The sequence below is a fragment of the Mya arenaria genome, chromosome 1 (genome assembly GCF_026914265.1).
Source record: "Mya arenaria isolate MELC-2E11 chromosome 1, ASM2691426v1".
Classification (NCBI taxonomy): domain Eukaryota; kingdom Metazoa; phylum Mollusca; class Bivalvia; order Myida; family Myidae; genus Mya; species Mya arenaria.
This window is the reverse complement of record NC_069122.1, coordinates 26,351,701-26,372,396: the sequence shown is the minus strand read 5'-3', so window position 1 is coordinate 26,372,396 and position 20,696 is coordinate 26,351,701. Positions and strand designations below refer to the sequence as shown.

The 20,696-nt window shown below is 38.6% G+C and overlaps 2 protein-coding genes and 1 non-coding gene across 3 annotated transcripts; 1 reads left to right on the top strand and 2 right to left on the bottom strand.

Annotated features, from left to right (window-relative positions):
- Nucleotides 1-898: 898 nt before the first annotated feature.
- On the bottom strand, nucleotides 899-970 carry Trnah-gug (transfer RNA histidin (anticodon GUG)). Its single transcript has one exon. It is a non-coding gene; the product is annotated as a tRNA-His (tRNA).
- A 10,407-nt stretch (nucleotides 971-11,377) lies between these two features.
- On the top strand, nucleotides 11,378-15,276 carry LOC128216715 (uncharacterized). Its single transcript, XM_052923398.1, has 5 exons — nucleotides 11,378-11,517; nucleotides 11,906-11,997; nucleotides 13,063-13,291; nucleotides 14,368-14,550; nucleotides 14,814-15,276. The coding sequence occupies exons 1-5, from the start codon at nucleotides 11,470-11,472 to the stop codon at nucleotides 14,946-14,948; spliced, it is 687 nt and encodes a 228-aa protein (XP_052779358.1). The 5' UTR covers nucleotides 11,378-11,469; the 3' UTR covers nucleotides 14,949-15,276.
- Nucleotides 15,277-15,591: 315 nt separating this feature from the next.
- On the bottom strand, nucleotides 15,592-19,538 carry LOC128216800 (kielin/chordin-like protein). Its single transcript, XM_052923506.1, has 4 exons — nucleotides 19,379-19,538; nucleotides 18,735-18,824; nucleotides 17,662-17,845; nucleotides 15,592-16,865 (listed from the first exon to the last, which is right to left on the bottom strand). Exons 2-4 carry the CDS (start codon nucleotides 18,810-18,812, stop codon nucleotides 16,633-16,635), a joined length of 495 nt encoding a protein of 164 aa, XP_052779466.1. The 5' UTR covers nucleotides 18,813-18,824; nucleotides 19,379-19,538; the 3' UTR covers nucleotides 15,592-16,632.
- Nucleotides 19,539-20,696: the final 1,158 nt, after the last annotated feature.

The following is a 20,696-nucleotide window of genomic DNA, read 5'->3' as shown; positions in this document are numbered from 1 at the left end:
GTTAGTAATTAAAACGAAGAATAATGTGATTTTCCCACATTCATTGACTGATGATGTTCATACAGTATTGCAGCATAAATAATCACACTTCCGTTTTTCAGATTAACCATTATTATTCCTAATTAAACCAATTGTAAGTTGAGTTATTTAAAGCTTTTTATTGTTTCATTTCAGTTTAAGAACAGAATTTCATAAAAAAAAAAATGAAGTGATCTATATAGTACAAACATCCTTTTTAGCAAGACTGTTTTTCAAAAAAAGTTGATCTTAAATTCAATTTTCAAAACCTTTAACGTTCGTTTTAACTTAAATTGCAGAATAGATCCTACCATGACAAATTGCAATACACAAAAGTGAGCGGAATCAAACTTATCAGTCGTAGTATTTTTATATCGAGTTCAGCTGGCTCGAGGAGTAAGGAAGGGAGATGTTTCAGGTTTAGGCGTGCATCAAGGAGTCGGGGAGAAGGTTTGGTTGATGGAATATTATAAATGTTTCAACGGGGCATCACTTCCGATAGCGGGGATGCTGAAACATCGAACCGATTCATATACTTTTACCTCTGTAAGGTCTGTATAACATATAATAATTAAACAAACAAATCGTAAACATACGGATAAATGGAAATAAACTAATATCATTCAAAAGACAGTTTTTATTCGTAATACACAGCAAGTACGGGTCAGAATTGATTTTGATTTAACATGAAAATATCGAGGCTAATACATATATAGCAAAACCGATAATAAATCTCTTTCTCTTGCTATCGGCAGACAATTTATTATGTAATATTATGTCGACGGGAAATTAAATTCTCATTAAAAGAATTTTTGTGTTTTCAACCATTTACCAGCAAAAGTAAGTTAAGCAGTGCCGAGACAGCGACTGTCATGGCCTATGCCGTGACCAGGATTCGAACCTGGGTTGTCGCGGCCACAACGCGAAGTACTAACCACTATACGATCACGGCTAGCGCGCTTAACTGCTTGCAATAGGAACCGTCAGCTTAAAGGTCCTCAACACTTAAAATACTGATAACAAAATGGAGCGGAAATATAGTACTACAGAAATGATCATCAGTGCCTCGTAACTAATATGTATTGTCCTAAGATAGCATCTTCGTACAAATGAACGACAGGGGCTTGATGTGTATCGTTTATTAGCCGTTTTGTAAGATTAGCGAGGAGTTTCGCATATATCATGTATAAATAATGTCTATCCAAACGCTTAATTCCAAAACGTTTTGATTAAATATAGTTATTGCTTGCAGATATACTTTCATATTGTGCAAAGTAAACAACATGGCAATACATCCACAAAAAAACTAATTGCATGTTGCTGGGTTCAAATGCAAAGTTAAAAAATGCATGTGCACTCAATTTATTCGTAGACAAAGTACTAATTGAAAATGTAACTTCGAAGAAATTGCTTGGAATTATTATTGATTCATCATTGTCGTGGAATCTGCAAGTTGATTTTGTCTGCATGAAAGTAACTGCAAAGATAGCCCCTTTAAAAAGACTCAATTATTTTTTAACGGATCAAATGATACAATTGTTTTATAAATCGTATATACTTCCTATGTTTGACTATTGTTGTAGCGTTTGGGGGAACAGTAAGCAATCGCATATGAAACGAATAACCATGCTTCAAAAAAGAGCTGCAAAAATTATTCTCTTTAAGCCTATTAGAACGCCATCGCATGAATTATTTAAAAAAATAGAATGGCTTCAATTTGAATACTGTTGCAGATATCAAACGGTTGTTATGGTATTTAAATATATTAATAATCTTACACCGAGTTACATAAGAGACATTATTAAGATATCTAGCAACACAAGATATGGATTACGATCTTCCACGCGACATGACATTGCTCACTTTCGACATAAAACACAATACAAGAAACATTCGTTTGCATGCTACAGTGGGAAAGTTTGGAATTTTTTACCAGAAGAAATACGTAATTTTAACACGGAAAAGACATTTAAAACCCGCTGCATAAAGTTCTATTTACATCATCAATCGCAAAATCCATTGTAAAAATTGTATGCATAATTCCATGCATACCACAGGTATAGTTTATACGTATGTATATTTGTTGAGTAAGGTGTTAAATAAATGTGTGACTGTCCTACTGACTCAATTTAACCATTTTGATGAGTTTTCTTGTTAAAATATAGGTACAAATTGATGTATTATTAAGCATTGATGTGTTATAAATGAATGTATTATATTCATGTTTCTTTATGTTTTCGTATTACATTTTAATACGTACCTTTCTGAAATCCCATTCTAAGCATTTTACATGTCAAAACGATCATTAATTCTAGTTATAGGCCATGATGAAAAAATGTAATGATGCTTTTTAACAATATGTATTTTTGCGGTACTGTTCAATGTGTTTTCTCTATGTGTTTTGAGTATTATTTGCATCACATCTTATTTAGTGTGTGTGTGTGTGTGTGTGTGTGTGTGTGTGTGTGTGTGTGTGTGTGTGTGTGTGTGTGTGTGTGTGTGTGTGTGTGTTCTTTCAGAAGGCCGCATTGTAAATAAGACGTGTGTTATGTTTTTCATAATATGATGCCTATGTCTTAATGTGTTACCTTCTTTAAATAAAGTTATTATTATTATTATTATTATTATTATTATTATTATTATTATTATTATTATTATTATTATTATTATTGTAACGAAACATTTTCGTACGTGGATTAGTGCAGCAACACGCATTTGTAACTGTTGTATTGTTGATTGAATACTACTACTACTGCTACTGCTATTGCTACCGCTACCGCTACTACTGCTACTACTACTACTGCTGCTGCTGCTGCTGCTGCTGCTGCTGCTGCTGCTGCTGCTGCTACTACTACTACTACTACTACTACTACTGCTACTGCTACTGCTACTGCTACTGCTACTGCTACTGTTGCTGCTGCTGTTACTGCTACTTCTACTACTCTTACTTCTTCTACTACTACTGTTGCTGCTGCTACTGCTACTTCTACTGCTACTGCAACTGCTACTGTTACTACTACTGCCACCACCACCGCGTGCCAAGAAATTCCAGCCAATTTTTCCACTTTTCATTTCTTTACGAGAGTCGACATCAGCTAACACATTAACCGCTAACGGACCGAGAATCTAAGGTTAATTATTGACCAAGTGTTAACTCATGATGTGCTAACTCATGTTATCATGTCTTGGGAGTTGCTGTGGTTTGGGTCAAGATTTGGAATAATGTATTAAACTTTGCCGAGAAAAACATGAAGAAGTATTGTATTAAGTGTTATACATAATTATTGACAAGTAAAATTTAATATAAACTTGTATATCAAATATGTTTTTTAATGAGAAACATTAAATGTTTTAGACATTATGATAGCTGTAAATGAAAATGCTATCATGCTAAAACAACCGTTTTATTTGAAATGTAAATGTAACCTATACTGTATTGCATTATATATGAATCTGGCCGTTTTATAGGTTGAATTGTAGTTAGGGGTATGCTTTACTTAGCGTATGGATATTGATTTTACAATGGCAGATTTATTGATTTCGCATTTTATAGAATAAACGCTCTATATAGTATTCATTTTAAAAGCTTTGTTGTATTTATTTTATTTATATTATTGCGTGAGTACAGTACAACCCCGTTGGCTCGAACTCCTAGGGACCGGCGACTATATACCTCGAGCCTCGTAAAATTCGAATCAAGCGGGAATTCTGACCTTCAGTATTATCAAATGAGTTCTTAACATCCAGTTCGAGCCAATGAAGAATTCGAGCCAAGCGAGTTCGAGAAAACGGGTTTGGACTGTATACGTATACACCATGGAAAATACAAATGAAACTTGAAAATACGTCGTATTGATGGAGCTGAACCTCCGAATGTTGAATTTACTTCAATTGTGTTCACATCATCCGGGGCGTTTTAAATGCATTTTCGTATAACAGATAGCGATTTGTTTTGCTAATGTTTCAATCACGAAATTGTTTTGTTTTGTGTGTTCGTACCGTGACCGGTGAAAGAACGTATTTTGACCCACATGGAATCCATATCCTTGAGTGACGCTTTACTGTAAATTATTGAGCCCCCCCCCCCGCCCCATCAACCCCCGGGGTCACCACCACCGCCACGACCTCCACCATCACAACCACCACCGATACTGATGATGATGTTGCTTCCCCTGAAACCACTGTCGCTGCTGTTGATAGTGTTGTTGATGTTGCCACTTCTACAACACCAGCTACTACTCCAAATACTAACTACCAAATAACTACTTCTGCTGCTGCTAATCTCTTGGTAATCAACTATATGTATGTGTGTATGAAGGGACTACGTGTTTGTTTCAATGCGGAAACCGTTCATTTATTTATTTATTTATAATGATGATGGCACGAAGTAAAAACAACCTTTATTTTGGTGCAGCTTTTCGACAGCCACAGAAAAACTCCCCGGTATCATTTTACTTCGTGTATAGGAGTCAAAATATTATGAGCCGGTAGTCGATAAAGTTTGACCCGTTGGCAACTTTTTCTAGTGAATAATGACTGGGGGGTCGTCTTTCTATCAATTGACAGGCTCTGTATGGTTACCCATTTCTGTGGTACACTCGTTTCAATGGACAGGCTCTGAATGGTTACCCATTTTTGTGGTATTCTCCTCTCAATTGACAGGCTCTGTATGGTTACCCATTTCTGTGGTACACTCCTATCAATAGACAGGCTCTGTATGGTTACCCATTTCTGTGGTACATTCCTATCAATTGACAGGCTCTGTATGGTTACCCATTTCTGTGGTACACTCCTATCAATTGACAGGCTCTGTATGGTAACCCATTTCTTGGTACACTCCTATCAATTGACAGGCTCTGTATGGTAACCCATTTCTGTGGTACACTCCTATCAATTGACAGGCTCTGTATGGTAACCCATTTCTTGGTACACTCCTATCAATTGACAGGCTCTGTTTGGTTACCCATTTCTGTGGTACACTCCTATCAATAGACAGGCTCTGTATGGTAACCCATTTCTTGGTACACTCCTATCAATAGACAGGCTCTGTATGGTTACCCATTTCCCAATTTCTGTGGTACACTCCTATAAATAGACAGGCTCTGTATGGTTACCCATTTCTGTGGTACACTGCTATCAATAGACAGGCTCTGTATGGTAACCCATTTCTGTGGTACACTCCTATCAATAGACAGGCTCTGTATGGTTACCCATTTCTGCGGTACACTGCTATCAATAGACAGGCTCTGTATGCTTACCCATTTCTGTGGTACACTCCTATCAATTGACAGGCTCTGTATGGTAACCCATTTCTGTGGTACACTCCTATCAATTGAAAGGCTCTGTATGGTAACCCATTTCTGTGGTACACTCCTATCAATTGACAGGATCTGTATGGTAACCCATTTCTGTGGTACACTCCTATCAATTGACAGGCTCTGTATGGTTACCCATTTCTGTGGTACACTCCTATCAATTGACAGGCTCTGTATGGTTATCCATTTCTGTGGTACACTCCTATCAATAGACAGGCTCTGTATGGTTACCCATTTCTGTGGTACACTGCTATCAATAGACAGGCTCTGTATGCTTACCCATTTCTGTGGTACACTCCTATCAATTGACAGGCTCTGTATGGTAACCCATTTCTGTGGTACACTCCTATCAATTGAAAGGCTCTGTATGGTAACCCATTTCTGTGGTACACTCCTATCAATTGACAGGATCTGTATGGTAACCCATTTCTGTGGTACACTCCTATCAATTGACAGGCTCTGTATGGTTACCCATTTCTGTGGTACACTCCTATCAATAGACAGGCTCTGTATGGTTACTCATTTCTGTGGTAGACTCATTTCAATGGACAGGCTCTGTATGGTTACCCATTTCTGTGGTACACTCCTATCAATTGACAGGCTCTGTATGGTTACCCATTTCTGTGGTACACTCATTTCAATGCTCAGGCTCTGTATGGTTACCCATTTCTGTGGTACACTCCTATCAATTGACAGGCTCTGTATGGTTACCCATTTCTGAGGTACACTCGTTTCAATGGACAGGCTCTGTATGGTTACCCATTTCTGTGGTACACTCCTATCAATTGACAGGCTCTGTATGGTAACACATTTCTGTGGTACACTCCTATCAATTGACAGGCTCTGTATGGTTACCCATTTCTGTGGTACACTCCTATCAATAGACAGGCTCTGTATGGTTACCCATTTCTGTGATACACTCGTTTCAATGGACAGGCTCTGTATGGTTACCCATTTTTGTGGTACACTCCTATCAATTGACAGGCTCTGTATGGTTACCCATTTCTGTGGTACACTCCTATCAATAGACAGGCTCTGTATGGTTACCCATTTCTGTGGTACACTCGTTTCAATGGACAGGCTCTGTATGGTTACCCATTTTTGTGGTACACTCCTATCAATTGACAGGCTCTGTATGGTTACCCATTTCTGTGGTACACTTCTATCAATAGACAGGCTCTGTATGGTAACCCATTTCTTGGTACACTCCTATCAATTGACAGGCTCTGTATGGTTACCCATTTCTGTGGTACACCCCTATCAATTGACAGGCTCTGTATGGTTACCCATTGATGTGGTACAATCGTTTCAATTGACAGGCTCTGTACGGTTACCCATTTCTGTGGTACACTGCTATCAATAGACAGGCTCTGTATGGTAACCCATTTCTGTGGTACACTCCTATCAATAAACAGGCTCTGTATTGTTACCCATTTCTGTGGTATACGCCTATCAATTGACAGGCTCTCTACCCATTTCTGTGGTACACTCCTATCAATTGACAGGCTCTGTACGGTTACCCATTTCTGTGGTATATTCTTATCAATTGACAGGCTCTGTATGGTTACCCATTTCTGTGGTACACCCCTATCAAAAGACAGGCTCTGTATGGTTACCCATTTCTGTGGTACACTCCTATCAATAGACAGGCTCTGTATGGTAACCCATTTCTGTGGTACACTCCTATCAATAGACAGGCTCTGAATGGTTACCCATTTCTGTGGTACACTCCTATCAATAGACAGGCTCTGTATGGTTACCCATTTCTGTGTTACACTCCTATCAATTGACAGGCTCTGAATGGTTACCCATTTCTGTGGTACACTCCTATCAATAGACAGGCTCTGTATGGTTACCCATTTCTGTGATACACTCGTTTCAATGGACAGGCTCTGTATGGTTACCCATTTTTGTGGTACACTCCTATCAATTGACAGGCTCTGTATGGTTACCCATTTCTGTGGTACACTCCTATCAATAGACAGGCTCTGTATGGTTACCCATTTCTGTGGTACACTCGTTTCAATGGACAGGCTCTGTATGGTTACCCATTTTTGTGGTACACTCCTATCAATTGACAGGCTCTGTATGGTTACCCATTTCTGTGGTACACTTCTATCAATAGACAGGCTCTGTATGGTAACCCATTTCTTGGTACACTCCTATCAATTGACAGGCTCTGTATGGTTACCCATTTCTGTGGTACACCCCTATCAATTGACAGGCTCTGTATGGTTACCCATTGATGTGGTACAATCGTTTCAATTGACAGGCTCTGTACGGTTACCCATTTCTGTGGTACACTGCTATCAATAGACAGGCTCTGTATGGTAACCCATTTCTGTGGTACACTCCTATCAATAAACAGGCTCTGTACGGTTACCCATTTCTGTGGTATACTCCTATCAATTGACAGGCTCTCTACCCATTTCTGTGGTACACTCCTATCAATTGACAGGCTCTGTACGGTTACCCATTTCTGTAGTAGAATCCTATCAATTGACATGCTCTGTATGGTTACCCATTTCTGTGGTATATTCTTATCAATTGACAGGCTCTGTATGGTTACCCATTTCTGTGGTACACCCCTATCAAAAGACAGGCTCTGTATGGTTACCCATTTCTGTGGTACACTCCTATCAATAGACAGGCTCTGTATGGTAACCCATTTCTGTGGTACACTCCTATCAATAGACAGGCTCTGTATGGTTACCCATTTCTGTGTTACACTCCTATCAATAGACAGGCTCTGAATGGTTACCCATTTCTGTGGTACACTCCTATCAATTGACAGGCTCTGTATGGTTACCCATTTCTGTGGTACACTCCTATCAATAGACAGGCTCTGTATGGTTACTCATTTCTGTGGTAGACTCATTTCAATGGACAGGCTCTGTATGGTTACCCATTTCTGTGGTACACTCCTATCAATTGACAGGCTCTGTATGGTTACCCATTTCTGTGGTACACTCATTTCAATGCTCAGGCTCTGTATGGTTACCCATTTCTGTGGTACACTCCTATCAATTGACAGGCTCTGTATGGTTACCCATTTCTGAGGTACACTCGTTTCAATGGACAGGCTCTGTATGGTTACCCATTTCTGTGGTACACTCCTATCAATTGACAGGCTCTGTATGGTAACACATTTCTGTGGTACACTCCTATCAATTGACAGGCTCTGTATGGTTACCCATTTCTGTGGTACACTCCTATCAATAGACAGGCTCTGTATGGTTACCCATTTCTGTGATACACTCGTTTCAATGGACAGGCTCTGTATGGTTACCCATTTTTGTGGTACACTCCTATCAATTGACAGGCTCTGTATGGTTACCCATTTCTGTGGTACACTCCTATCAATAGACAGGCTCTGTATGGTTACCCATTTCTGTGGTACACTCGTTTCAATGGACAGGCTCTGTATGGTTACCCATTTTTGTGGTACACTCCTATCAATTGACAGGCTCTGTATGGTTACCCATTTCTGTGGTACACTTCTATCAATAGACAGGCTCTGTATGGTAACCCCTTTCTTGGTACACTCCTATCAATTGACAGGCTCTGTATGGTTACCCATTTCTGTGGTACACCCCTATCAATTGACAGGCTCTGTATGGTTACCCATTGATGTGGTACAATCGTTTCAATTGACAGGCTCTGTACGGTTACCCATTTCTGTGGTACACTGCTATCAATAGACAGGCTCTGTATGGTAACCCATTTCTGTGGTACACTCCTATCAATAAACAGGCTCTGTACGGTTACCCATTTCTGTGGTATACTCCTATCAATTGACAGGCTCTCTACCCATTTCTGTGGTACACTCCTATCAATTGACAGGCTCTGTACGGTTACCCATTTCTGTAGTAGAATCCTATCAATTGACATGCTCTGTATGGTTACCCATTTCTGTGGTATATTCTTATCAATTGACAGGCTCTGTATGGTTACCCATTTCTGTGGTACACCCCTATCAAAAGACAGGCTCTGTATGGTTACCCATTTCTGTGGTACACTCCTATCAATAGACAGGCTCTGTATGGTAACCCATTTCTGTGGTACACTCCTATCAATAGACAGGCTCTGTATGGTTACCCATTTCTGTGTTACACTCCTATCAATAGACAGGCTCTGAATGGTTACCCATTTCTGTGGTACACTCCTATCAATAGACAGGCTCTGTATGGTTACCCATTTATGTGGTACACTCCTATCAATTGACAGGCTCTGTATGGTTACCCATTTCTGTGGTACACTCCTATCAATAGACAGGCTCTGTATGGTAACCCATTTCTGTGGTACACTCCTATCAATTGACAGGCTCTATATGGTAACCCATTTCTGTGGTACACTCCTATCAATTGACAGGCTCTGTATGGTTACCCATTTCTGTGATACACTCCTATCAATAGACAGGCTCTGTATGGTTACCCATTTCTGTGTTACACTCCTATCAATAGACAGGCTCTGAATGGTTACCCATTTCTGTGGTACACTCCTATCAATAGACAGGCTCTGTATGGTTACCCATTTATGTGGTACACTCCTATCAATTGACAGGCTCTGTATGGTTACCCATTTCTGTGGTACACTCCTATCAATAGACAGGCTCTGTATGGTAACCCATTTCTGTGGTACACTCCTATCAATTGACAGGCTCTATATGGTAACCCATTTCTGTGGTACACTCCTATCAATTGACAGGCTCAGTATGGTTACCCATTTCTGTGATACACTCCTATCAATAGACAGGCTCTGTATGGTAACCCATTTCTGTGGTACACTCCTATCAATTGACAGGCTCTGTATTGTTACCCATTTCTATGGTACACTCGTATCAATTGACAGGCTCTGTATGGTAACCCATTTCTGTGGTACACTCCTATCAATTGACAGGCATTTAATGGTTACCCATTTCTGTGGTACACTGCTATCAATTGACAGGCTCTGTATGGTTACCCATTTCTGTGGTACACTCCTATCAATTGACAGGCTATGTATGGTTACCCATTTCTGTGATACACTCCTATTAACTGACAGGCTCTGTATGGTTACCTATTTCTGTGGTACACTCCTATCAATAGACAGGCTCTGTAACCCATTTCTGTGGTATACTCCTATCAATTGACAGGCTCTGTATGGTTACCCATTTTTGTGGTATACTCCTATCAATAGACAGGCTCTGTATGGTTACCCATTTCTGTGGTACACTCCTATCAATTGACAGGCTATGTATGGTGACCCATTTCTGTGATACACTCCTATCAACTGACAGGCTCTGTATGGTTACCCATTTCTGTGGTACACTCCTATCATTAGACAGGCTCTGTAACCCATTTCTGTGGTACACTCCTATCAATTGGCAGGCTCTGTATGGTTACCCATTTCTGTAGTATACTCCTATCAATTGACAGGCTCTGTATGGTTACCCATTTCTGTGGTATACTCCTATCAATTGACAGGCTCTCTATGGTTACCCATTTCTGTGGTATACTCCTATCAATTGACAGGCTCTGTATTGTTACCCATTTCTGTGTAACAATCCTATCAATTGACAGGCTCTGTATGGTTACCCGTTTCTGTGGTAGTCTCCGCCCGAAAGTTCCCATTGTTATTATCATGTACCACTGCATAATGTTCTTACTTTATAATCGGAGGTTTCAAGGCTAGTGTTAGCTTAGCTATTTGAATGATCTCCAAAGATGTAGAGCATCTCAGTCGGTAAAAGAATGCCTTCTGACTCTATGCTTTTATAATCTGGTTTCGCGGCTAGTGTGTTACCAGTCCGCGACATTTAAAACGTCGGACAAAAATCGGCAAAGTCGTCGAATATAGAAAATAATGCATTCCGATTTTTATTAACTTGTATATAAATCTGCTCATCTCTTTCGTGTGTAAGCCATATCAGATCAGATCAGATCGGCATTTAACACAATCTGGTATGAATAATCGCGGAAGTATAAACATATTTTTAACAGAAAAATCCGAATATTATCTTCGAACTTGATCTATTATCTGAGATCATATCTCCAATGTGATAGCCAGGCTATAGTCGTAAACCTGGTTATCTACCGTTTTTACCTTAGTTTGACTGATAAGCGCAGCCATATTGAACGATTTTATATTTGGAGCAATGAAGGCCAGGATTGTTTACTTTGTGTTTTTTGGCTTATTTACTTCGGTAAGAGACGTACTTTTATTATTTTTTTTATTATAAATGAAAGAATATGTTATCACAGAGCTTTCGTCTTCCAATTTAAAATGTTAATTGTTAAACAATCCTGTGTTGTAGGGGTTGAAATATATTTGTAAACACCGCTAGTTCCTGGAAGTATTTTCTATAGCTGTTATTGTGAATTATAAAAATATGCATTATAAACAGTCTGAGTGTGTTGCTTTGAAAGATATGCCTGCGGTAAAAGTATACCTTTATAATTACGGAATTAAGCACATAATATCCTGCAGTGAACATACTGCATTGAACCAGAAATTAAGGTGCCTAACTGTTACTACATGCTTTTATTTGCTTCTCCCAACATAACCATACTGCATGGTTTCCATTTAACTAGGCAACCCCAGCTCTAGGCGGCTCATGCTTCCGGTTCCCAAACGACGGTGGCCGGGTGAGCTTTCAGGTAGAGGGAGCTAACATCGGATCCAGGTTAGTTAACATGCCATCACCCCGCTCCTTACTTGTTTCACTCACTCCAAGGAGTTGGCGGTTATACGCGTTTCAATTTCTGGCGGTTGGCGGCCAACTTCGGATCCAGTTATAGGTCAGTATATTGTCATGCCCCCCAGCCTCAACATTACTCAGCATCTGATCCAGGTAATCGATAAGTGTCCCCACGCCCCATCCAAGCCTCAACTCAACTCAGCATCTGATCCGGTAATCGATCAATGTCCCCACGCCTCATCCAAGCCTCAACGCATTTCAACATCTGATCCAGGTATAGGAAAGTATATTCTCATGCCCAACCCCAGCCTAAACTCAACTCAATACCCAATCCAGGTATAGATCAGTATATACCCATGCCCCACCAAAGCCTCAACTCAGCACTCTTATCCAGGTTATAGGTCAGTATATCCCCACGCCCAACCAAAGCCTCAAGTCAAATCAACGTCTGATCCAGGTATAGGTCAGTATATCCTCATGTCCTACCCGAGCCTCAACTCAACCCAACTTCCGATCCAGGTTATAGGTCAGTATATCCTCATGTCCTACCCAAACCTTAACTCAACTAAACTTCGGATCCAGGTATAGGTTTGTATATCCTCATGTCCTACCCGAGCCTCAACTCAACTCAACTTCGGATCCAGGTATAGGTCAATATTTCCTTATGTCCTACCCAAACCTCAACTCATCTCAACTTCGGATCCAGGTATAGGTGTGTATATTCTCATGTCTTACCCAAGCCTCAACTCAACTCAACTTCGGATCCAGGTATAGGTTTGTATATTCGCATGTCTTACCCGAGGGTTCAGCTCAACTCAACTTAACCAACTCAACATCAGATACAAGTTATGATAGGTCAGTATATCCTTAACTCTATAAGTTAGAGGTCTGAGAACGACCATGTGATTTATAGTAGGTAGTTGAATTATTGTTGTGGAATCAATTTCTTTCCTTTCATTCAAATAAGACGGATTTCGCTTTAACTAGTAACTAAAAAATGTACAAAAATAGTATATTATATTCATAAAAAAAATTTGGAATTATTTTCAGCGCCCATTTCAAATTTGAATTCAAGACCAAACAAAGTGATGGAATACTTTACTATGCGGAAGGACCTTATCACAAAGAGCGCGTGTACGACTACGAAGGTTTATTTCTACGCGACGGAGTTGTGCACTATTTCCTTTTTAACCCTGCAGAGTACAGCATAGGGTCAACGTTTGGTTTCCATGGACACAGCCCTTCTGATGAAAAACTAAATGACGGGAAGTGGCATAAGGTGTGTTGTCCTAGATTTTTATGCCCTAAAACATCATTATTTGTGTTTATAAAATAAATTTCAAATAATTGTAATTAAAATTACGATACATGCACTTGCATTCTTGGTTGTGTAATACTATCGCTTTAATTTAAACCAACGGGACCAACGGGATTTGATGCCTTCTAGTTTTCTCTCATTATTGATACCGATGCTTTGTACTCAGATCATGGACACGAATAGCTTTAAATCAGCGGTTTTACCATGCTTTTTATACAAATACAAATACATTTGTATAGCGCAAAAAGTATTGTTCAATATTCGATTGCGCTTCTCACAGTTCACGCAGTATTTTACACAAGGCTATATACAGTCATTTACACATAAAATCTGGTAGGCTCTTAATTATAAAACAGTCCAAACAAATAAGTTTTCAGTTCCTTTCTAAAAGTAGGTTCACTTTTAATGTGTTGTATGTCTCTAGGAAGAGCATTCCACCATTCTGGCCCAACCACAGCAAGTGATCTGTTAGCAATTCTAGTTCTGGTTCTTGGAACAATAAATTGAATGTCATCAGAAGATCTTAGTCTGTATTTTCCTTGAACACGGTTTAACAAAGACCTCAAATAAGACGGAGCTGTTCCCTGCACAATACGGAACACAATGACAAGAATTTTAAACATAATTCTTGCCCTCACAGGTAGCCAGTGAAGGGATTTGAGGACTTCGGTAGTTGGATGACCGTATGGTGTGTTGGTCACAACTCTTACTGCTTGGTTCTGAACCTTCTGAAGTCTGTTAATCTGATAGGCAGGGATTTCCGTAAATCATCCATTGCAAGTCAATATGAGAATGAATAAGCCCGTTCACCATTATCTCTGTTGATTTTTGTGAAAGGTGTTTACGAATTTCTTTCAGATTTCTAAGCTGAGCATGCGCAATCTGACATTTTTTTCTGATATGCATGTCAAAATTAAGAGTACTTTCCATATGTACACTCAAATGACAGACTATAAAAATTAATGCTCTATAGTATGGCATGTTATGTACAATTATTAACCGATATATTCATACAGACTTGTTTCGTGTATTCACAGGTGGAGTTTTTCCGGAACATCCGGCGGGAGGTGTTGAGCGCGGACGGTACGCGGGAGCTGACGTCACGGACAGGCCTCGTCGTTGACGGTTTGACAGTGGCTGTGGACGATGGAGAGCGGCGAGGAGTGGACATCCGACCGCCATTTATTCTTGGAGACGACCCGCATCTCAGTGATCGATCGGTATAATGAATCTTAGTTAAACCTAGTTTAAATGGAAGCTATTCTCCCCAACACCAACGTTAAACTTATACAAGACCCAGTCAGTTATCTTCCGTAATTTCCGTGATCAAAACCCTGATGGAACCAAACCTTGACAGCATGCCCTCTCAAAAGGAAACACGCATTAGTTTTTTTTTCTCTTTCCTGATCATAAAACGTTTGGTCCTTTGTGAAATACAACCGGGTAAATTTATATGTCATCAATTTTATTTGTATCTCCACAGAGCAACACGATCGGCCAGTTCCGGGGCAACATCAAAGACTTTGAAGAAGTGATTTCCGGCGCTTCACTGACCGAGACGCTTACGAACGTCACTCACTGCATCTCCACCGAGTTCCGCCCACCGGATGCCGTTTAGAGCGCATGCGATTTCCCAGTTCAGTTGTAGAACGCATGCGCACTGCTGTATTTTTCATGTGGTGCGCAAATGCCCGTTGTCGTACTCTGCGCATGCACGAAGGTAGAATGGATGAGAAACTCCCAAAAACTTCATAAGCAGTGCGAAATGGAATAAGTCTGCACTATAAATGTTCTCTTCTATAAGCATGCAGTTCATTTATTTGTATGTCGGTGATCTTGTAATATTTGAATATAATCATTTAGTTCGTGGATGTGTTTCACATTTTGCATACTAGAAATTTTATTTTTTCGTATATTCTTACATTTAATAAAGTTGATTTTTAATTCTTTTCATTTTTAAGCGTTCGGACATTTCGAGTGGAATTCAGTTTTAATAAACCATTACGACCTTGACCTTTGACCGTACAATCAATAGTTAAGAGGTTTTGATCAAGAGTTCTATATATACATGTAGTTTATGGCCCAGGCATTTTGGATTTATGAAGGGGAAACATGTTTTCTAGTTAAGGTTGCTACGACTTTGACCTCTGACCTACATCAAAAGGGGTCATCAGCAGAGAATGACAAATGTCGCTATTAATTGATAAAAAACTCAATTATAAAGGCTTTTAATTGGAATTATATCAAATAATAAAAGTGGGTCAATTTATGAAAAACATTTATTCTCTTAGTTGATGACAAATACACAAGAATGCATCACAAGAATGCATCAATACACAAGAATACATATATGCATCCATGTATTAAAAACAGACTATCATACAATGGTGGAAATACTCATATTTACACATTATTTCCTACAATAAATCTAAAGCGATGAGCTCTTATATTTGCAAATACGGTGTTGTTCTTCATTGATTCATTCACCAACTTAATCATACAAATGATGGCACTTTTGAGAATGATCTACAGTTCACATACATGTTCTACTATCTTTTTAACAGTCAATAAGCAGCATTTCAACCTTAACACAAAGCTATCAGTGTATAGCAACAACATACAATTTTCCCTCTTATCTTTACATGTGTAGTAAGGTTACACACTACTAATTATTTTCCCTATACATTTCAATGCAAACAGGCAACACCGGAGATTGGAATAAATACCATTTCTAGAGTTTCACGTGTATGACAACCATACTTTTCCATTCAATTCAGTTCAAACTCGCTTGATTTAAACAATAAAACAGGTGTGTCAAGTTCCTCCTTAGAAATTCCATTTTTTGAAGATTAGCACCGTTAATTTTTCTAAGAATCCAGGCAGGAAAACAGACAAGTTCAGGTTCAGCAAAAAGAATTTAATCTCTGAGATATTTATGAAAAATTTCTCTCTGAGTTAGGTATCGGACTGAATTTAAAGAATAACAACTATAAATTATGTGCATCACTCAGACTGAAACACAATGTACATCTGATGTAGAATCTCAATCTTAAATATAGAGAGCATCCTGGACTTAGCATTAAGTAGAAGCGTACCTACAAGCTAACTCATGAATCATCTTCATCTAAGATTAAAGTTCCAAGTGAATAACCATATCTTCCCAGTCCTCACAGAAGCAAGAACCTGACTCACGAGTTGGTACTTTAACAGAAGTTTTAACAGGTAAAAATTTAAGTTTATTCATATTTTTAATGAGAGTTTCTTAAAAAAATGTCAAAACAAATGCAAATTATCCTGAGTCTTCAAACAAGAGTGGCATTCTGACAAACAGGACGTGAGTAGCCATTATTAGAGCCTGTGACCCCAGGCTTATCATCTCCTGGCAGTGCCGGGTAGCACTCAACACGTACACTCACATTCCCATTTCCCCTCCGCTGGTGTAAACAGAAACACACAAGCCCAGGCGTGTACAGACAACCATCCTCCCGTGGGACAGTCACAGTACCATGGGGACCAGAGTGAAGACAGTTGGAACCTAGAAAAAGATGAGATTGACACATCATCCATTAATAACTATTTGAGAGGCCATGAGAGTTTCCCTACAGAGGCTTAATCCAAGGACATTTTGTGTGAGAGCAGGGCTTTTTCTAGGCATTTTCGTAACACATATTTAGATAATTGGGAATATTTATAAATAAAATTCTTACTTTGGGAATGAAAAATACAGGGGTATCCTGCCCAAATTGGGAATTTTGAATGGTTTTAAAGAAATTTGCCACTGGGAATGGGTCTGAATATCTGACCCTTAAAATGGCTAGATAAAACCTGGAGAGGCATGAACCTTAAGCACTACACAAATGCAGCCGCATACTCATACTATAAGTTATCACATTCGTAATTGTATGTATATGCAACATTACTGTTAACTTAAAACACAAATAGTCAATTTATCTTTATTTGGTCAAGTACGAAATGCACGGTCACATTCTTCTTTAACAAGAGCATGGCTGAGTGAACACCAACACTTGTCTTTGGTGTTGTTTTCAGTCAAACAAGGATCATAACTCAATAATAATCAAAGCAAGAGTTATGTACCCTGCTGTACATGTGGGTATTGTCTCTGGCAACATTGTAGCAAGTTTCATTTGAATATAACGAAGGTTTTTCAAAATGGCCAAAGGGAAAGTTTTTGCACAACAGCATCAAGACTCTAACAATAACACACAAGCTAAAAATATTTCATTAACTTTTCTTTGATTAGCCTTCAAGTTTCAATGAACACTTTGCGTTTGAAATCCATTTATGAATTACCAAACACTCAAATATCCTACCATTGGGACATTCCATACAGCACTGCCCCATGACCGCGTCGTGACAGTTAACCTCAGGACAGGCAATCAGCTCACACATGACCCCAAACTGCGTACAGAAGCAGCGGTCACACGAGTCACTCGTTATCTGCTCACCAATGCTGAACACCTGGTCCTGGTATTCACACTTTTTGTCTTCTGACATCTACAAGTGATGAAGTAATAGTAAAAAGGTAAGTTTTAATTATGCTGCATTGAAAAACTAGTAAAAAAACAGTTTTTAAATCTGCCATTTTGACTACCGGTATGTATTTTCACATTATTAAGAACCATTTACCATATGTACCTACATGTAAGTGATAACCAGTACTTTATATCTAAGAAGCCCTGAACTGGGATCAGACCCAGGATCCCTTATCCTGAGTCTGATATGCGAACTACTTGGCCCCTACCAATAATAAATAATTGTTCAGCAAAATAATATTCATCATTCATCAAGTTACAAAGTTAAATATTGGTCATTACATTTACTAAAGACATATCTTCTGTTAAGGTCATGCTCTCATTTGCATACATTGATAGGTTTTTTTGGGCTTCCCATCTTTTTGTGTGTGTTTTAAGCACTATTTAAGTAAGCATTTCTTGCAACTGAACGCAATGAATTTAGTATATTTGTTGCATAAAAATCTATTGAACAAAGCAGTTGAGTCTAAAAATACCTGGATTTTTTTCCACCCATACCACCCCTCCCCCTCCTCTGCCAGGGGGATAGAGCAAAATTCCAGTGATTTCCCCGAATAAGGTGATATGGCATATATGTATTTGCATTACAAAAGTCTACAACATAATATTATAAAGGTTTCATTGACCATTTGACCAGTGTCCAGTCTAACAGTAAACAATATACACATACTTCTTAAAGCATGCAATAAACAAGCCTACTTCATGAACAACTGGGGTGACCACACACTGGCCAGTGACCAATGCAGACAAAAGGCAAAGGGAGATTCAGGGAGATACAGACTGACCAGAGTCCAGTCTAACAGTACACAATATTCTTCTTAAACCATTCAATAAACAAACTGACCACATACCCCTCGTACAGCTGGGGATGACCACACACTGACCACTGCACACATCAGACACAGGCTGACACAAAGTAATCCAATCATGATTTGCTAGGGCTGAAATGGTGAAAACATTTTATTTTTCAAGAGATTTTATTTGCTTTATTTTAGAAATAATTTATGTCAAATAATTTATGTCAAAGAAAAGAAGGTCACAGTATGTTTCTCCTATTTCTATACAAGGCATGTTAAGTTAGGATAACACAATGTAGGAGTATTGTTGAAAAAAGGTCATTTATGATTGATGTCACCGAAAACCCATCACATCATGTCGGAATCAAGTATTCTGAATTTTTAGAAATATATGACAGAACAACTGTGAAAAACTATTTAGAATTCAGCGAACAATCCCCAGTTTATCATTGAAAACTATCTTCCATATAACAAAAATTTGGCATTAAAATTTTTGCTTCCATGTTAATTAATGAAATTCCTTGTTAAAAAACCAAGATTTAAATTCTTTTATTCTACTTCAGTTTATACATCCAAACAAGCTTTTGTTTTTAATTACATAATCAAAAATTGAACAAAATGGTTTGACCGATTATTTCCAATGACCGATTACAATTTAAAACCGATTTTCAATCTGCAATGTTAAATTTTCTACTGACCTATAAACACAACCAAAGTCTTAATTCCTGATGTTTGTTTTATAAGAAAACCTCTTTAAATGTATTGATGCAGAAGTCATTAATCTGAATGATTTCATTAACTATAAACCCCTTATATACATCATCACTATCACATCATCGCTTGAACTGACATTGTCACTCAACTCCATATTTAGACAACATCAAGTACCTACGATTTAGGAACCTTAAAAACAGGAAATAACACCGCTCAAGATTGTAGGCTGTTCACTCAGATAACTGTTTAGTGTGTGGGAAAGACATTTAAGCCAAATAACAAAAATGTAAAGTTTTAGTTGAGTTTGTACCAATTTCTTTTAGCTTGACAAAAGCTAACCACTTATCGATTCATGTTCCACGGTCGTTTTCTGGGAAGAAAGCAGTACTAGTGTCCATTCTAAAAAGCCAAAGTAACGTTCCCCTCCTTGGAATCGAACCTAAGACAGCTTGACCACTTTCACCCTTTTTTAAGAGTTCGTTTCCACTGAAAAAGGTCACTCATTAGTCTATATATCATGGTCGGTTTCATTCAGTTAGCCATGTAAAGCTGAACAAGTTGTATGCTGTCTTGTCATGTCTAGAATTGAGAACATTAAATACAAGAATAATAATTACAAGTGTGTATAGCAGAAACTAACCTTCGTATTTGTTCATACAGTTTCTCTTTTGGCCTGACAAATGCTTTCAAGTACTTGATTATTTTCCCACAATATTCTTGATCATAAATTATGGTTCGATTTTCTCACCATCATTAACCGCATATTTTCTAGATGCAATACATGTGTAGCAAACATGTTTCATACTATCAGCTTGTTAAATAAGTCAAGTGAAGTTGAAGTCAGTAATAATTTTATGGGAAAGACATATTGACATAGCTCAGTGGGGGATTCAAGGGCTGGTGGTCAGACACTTGACTATCAATCCAAGTGTCACAGGGTCTATCTCCCGCCTCAGCAATAACAAAAATAACCCATTCAACAGGTATCCCATGTGACAGTCATACACACTGATGCAAATTAATGAACCAGAGTAGCTTTAACCAGGATTACATCATGTCTGCATTTTATAATGGCCAACAACCTTACAAGACTGATACTCTCACTGGGTCTGACACTGATGGATGCATAACCTGGCAGCGACTAAGATGAACTTGTATCCCCAACCCCCTAATTGCAAATGGAAGGAAAACCCAGGTAAAATAAGTAATTGGCAAAATAAACACATACTTTACTTACTGTTCATGTACACAGTTCAATTCACAGTTTGTAAGTTCAAACTAACATGCTCAAAGTTCCGTTCA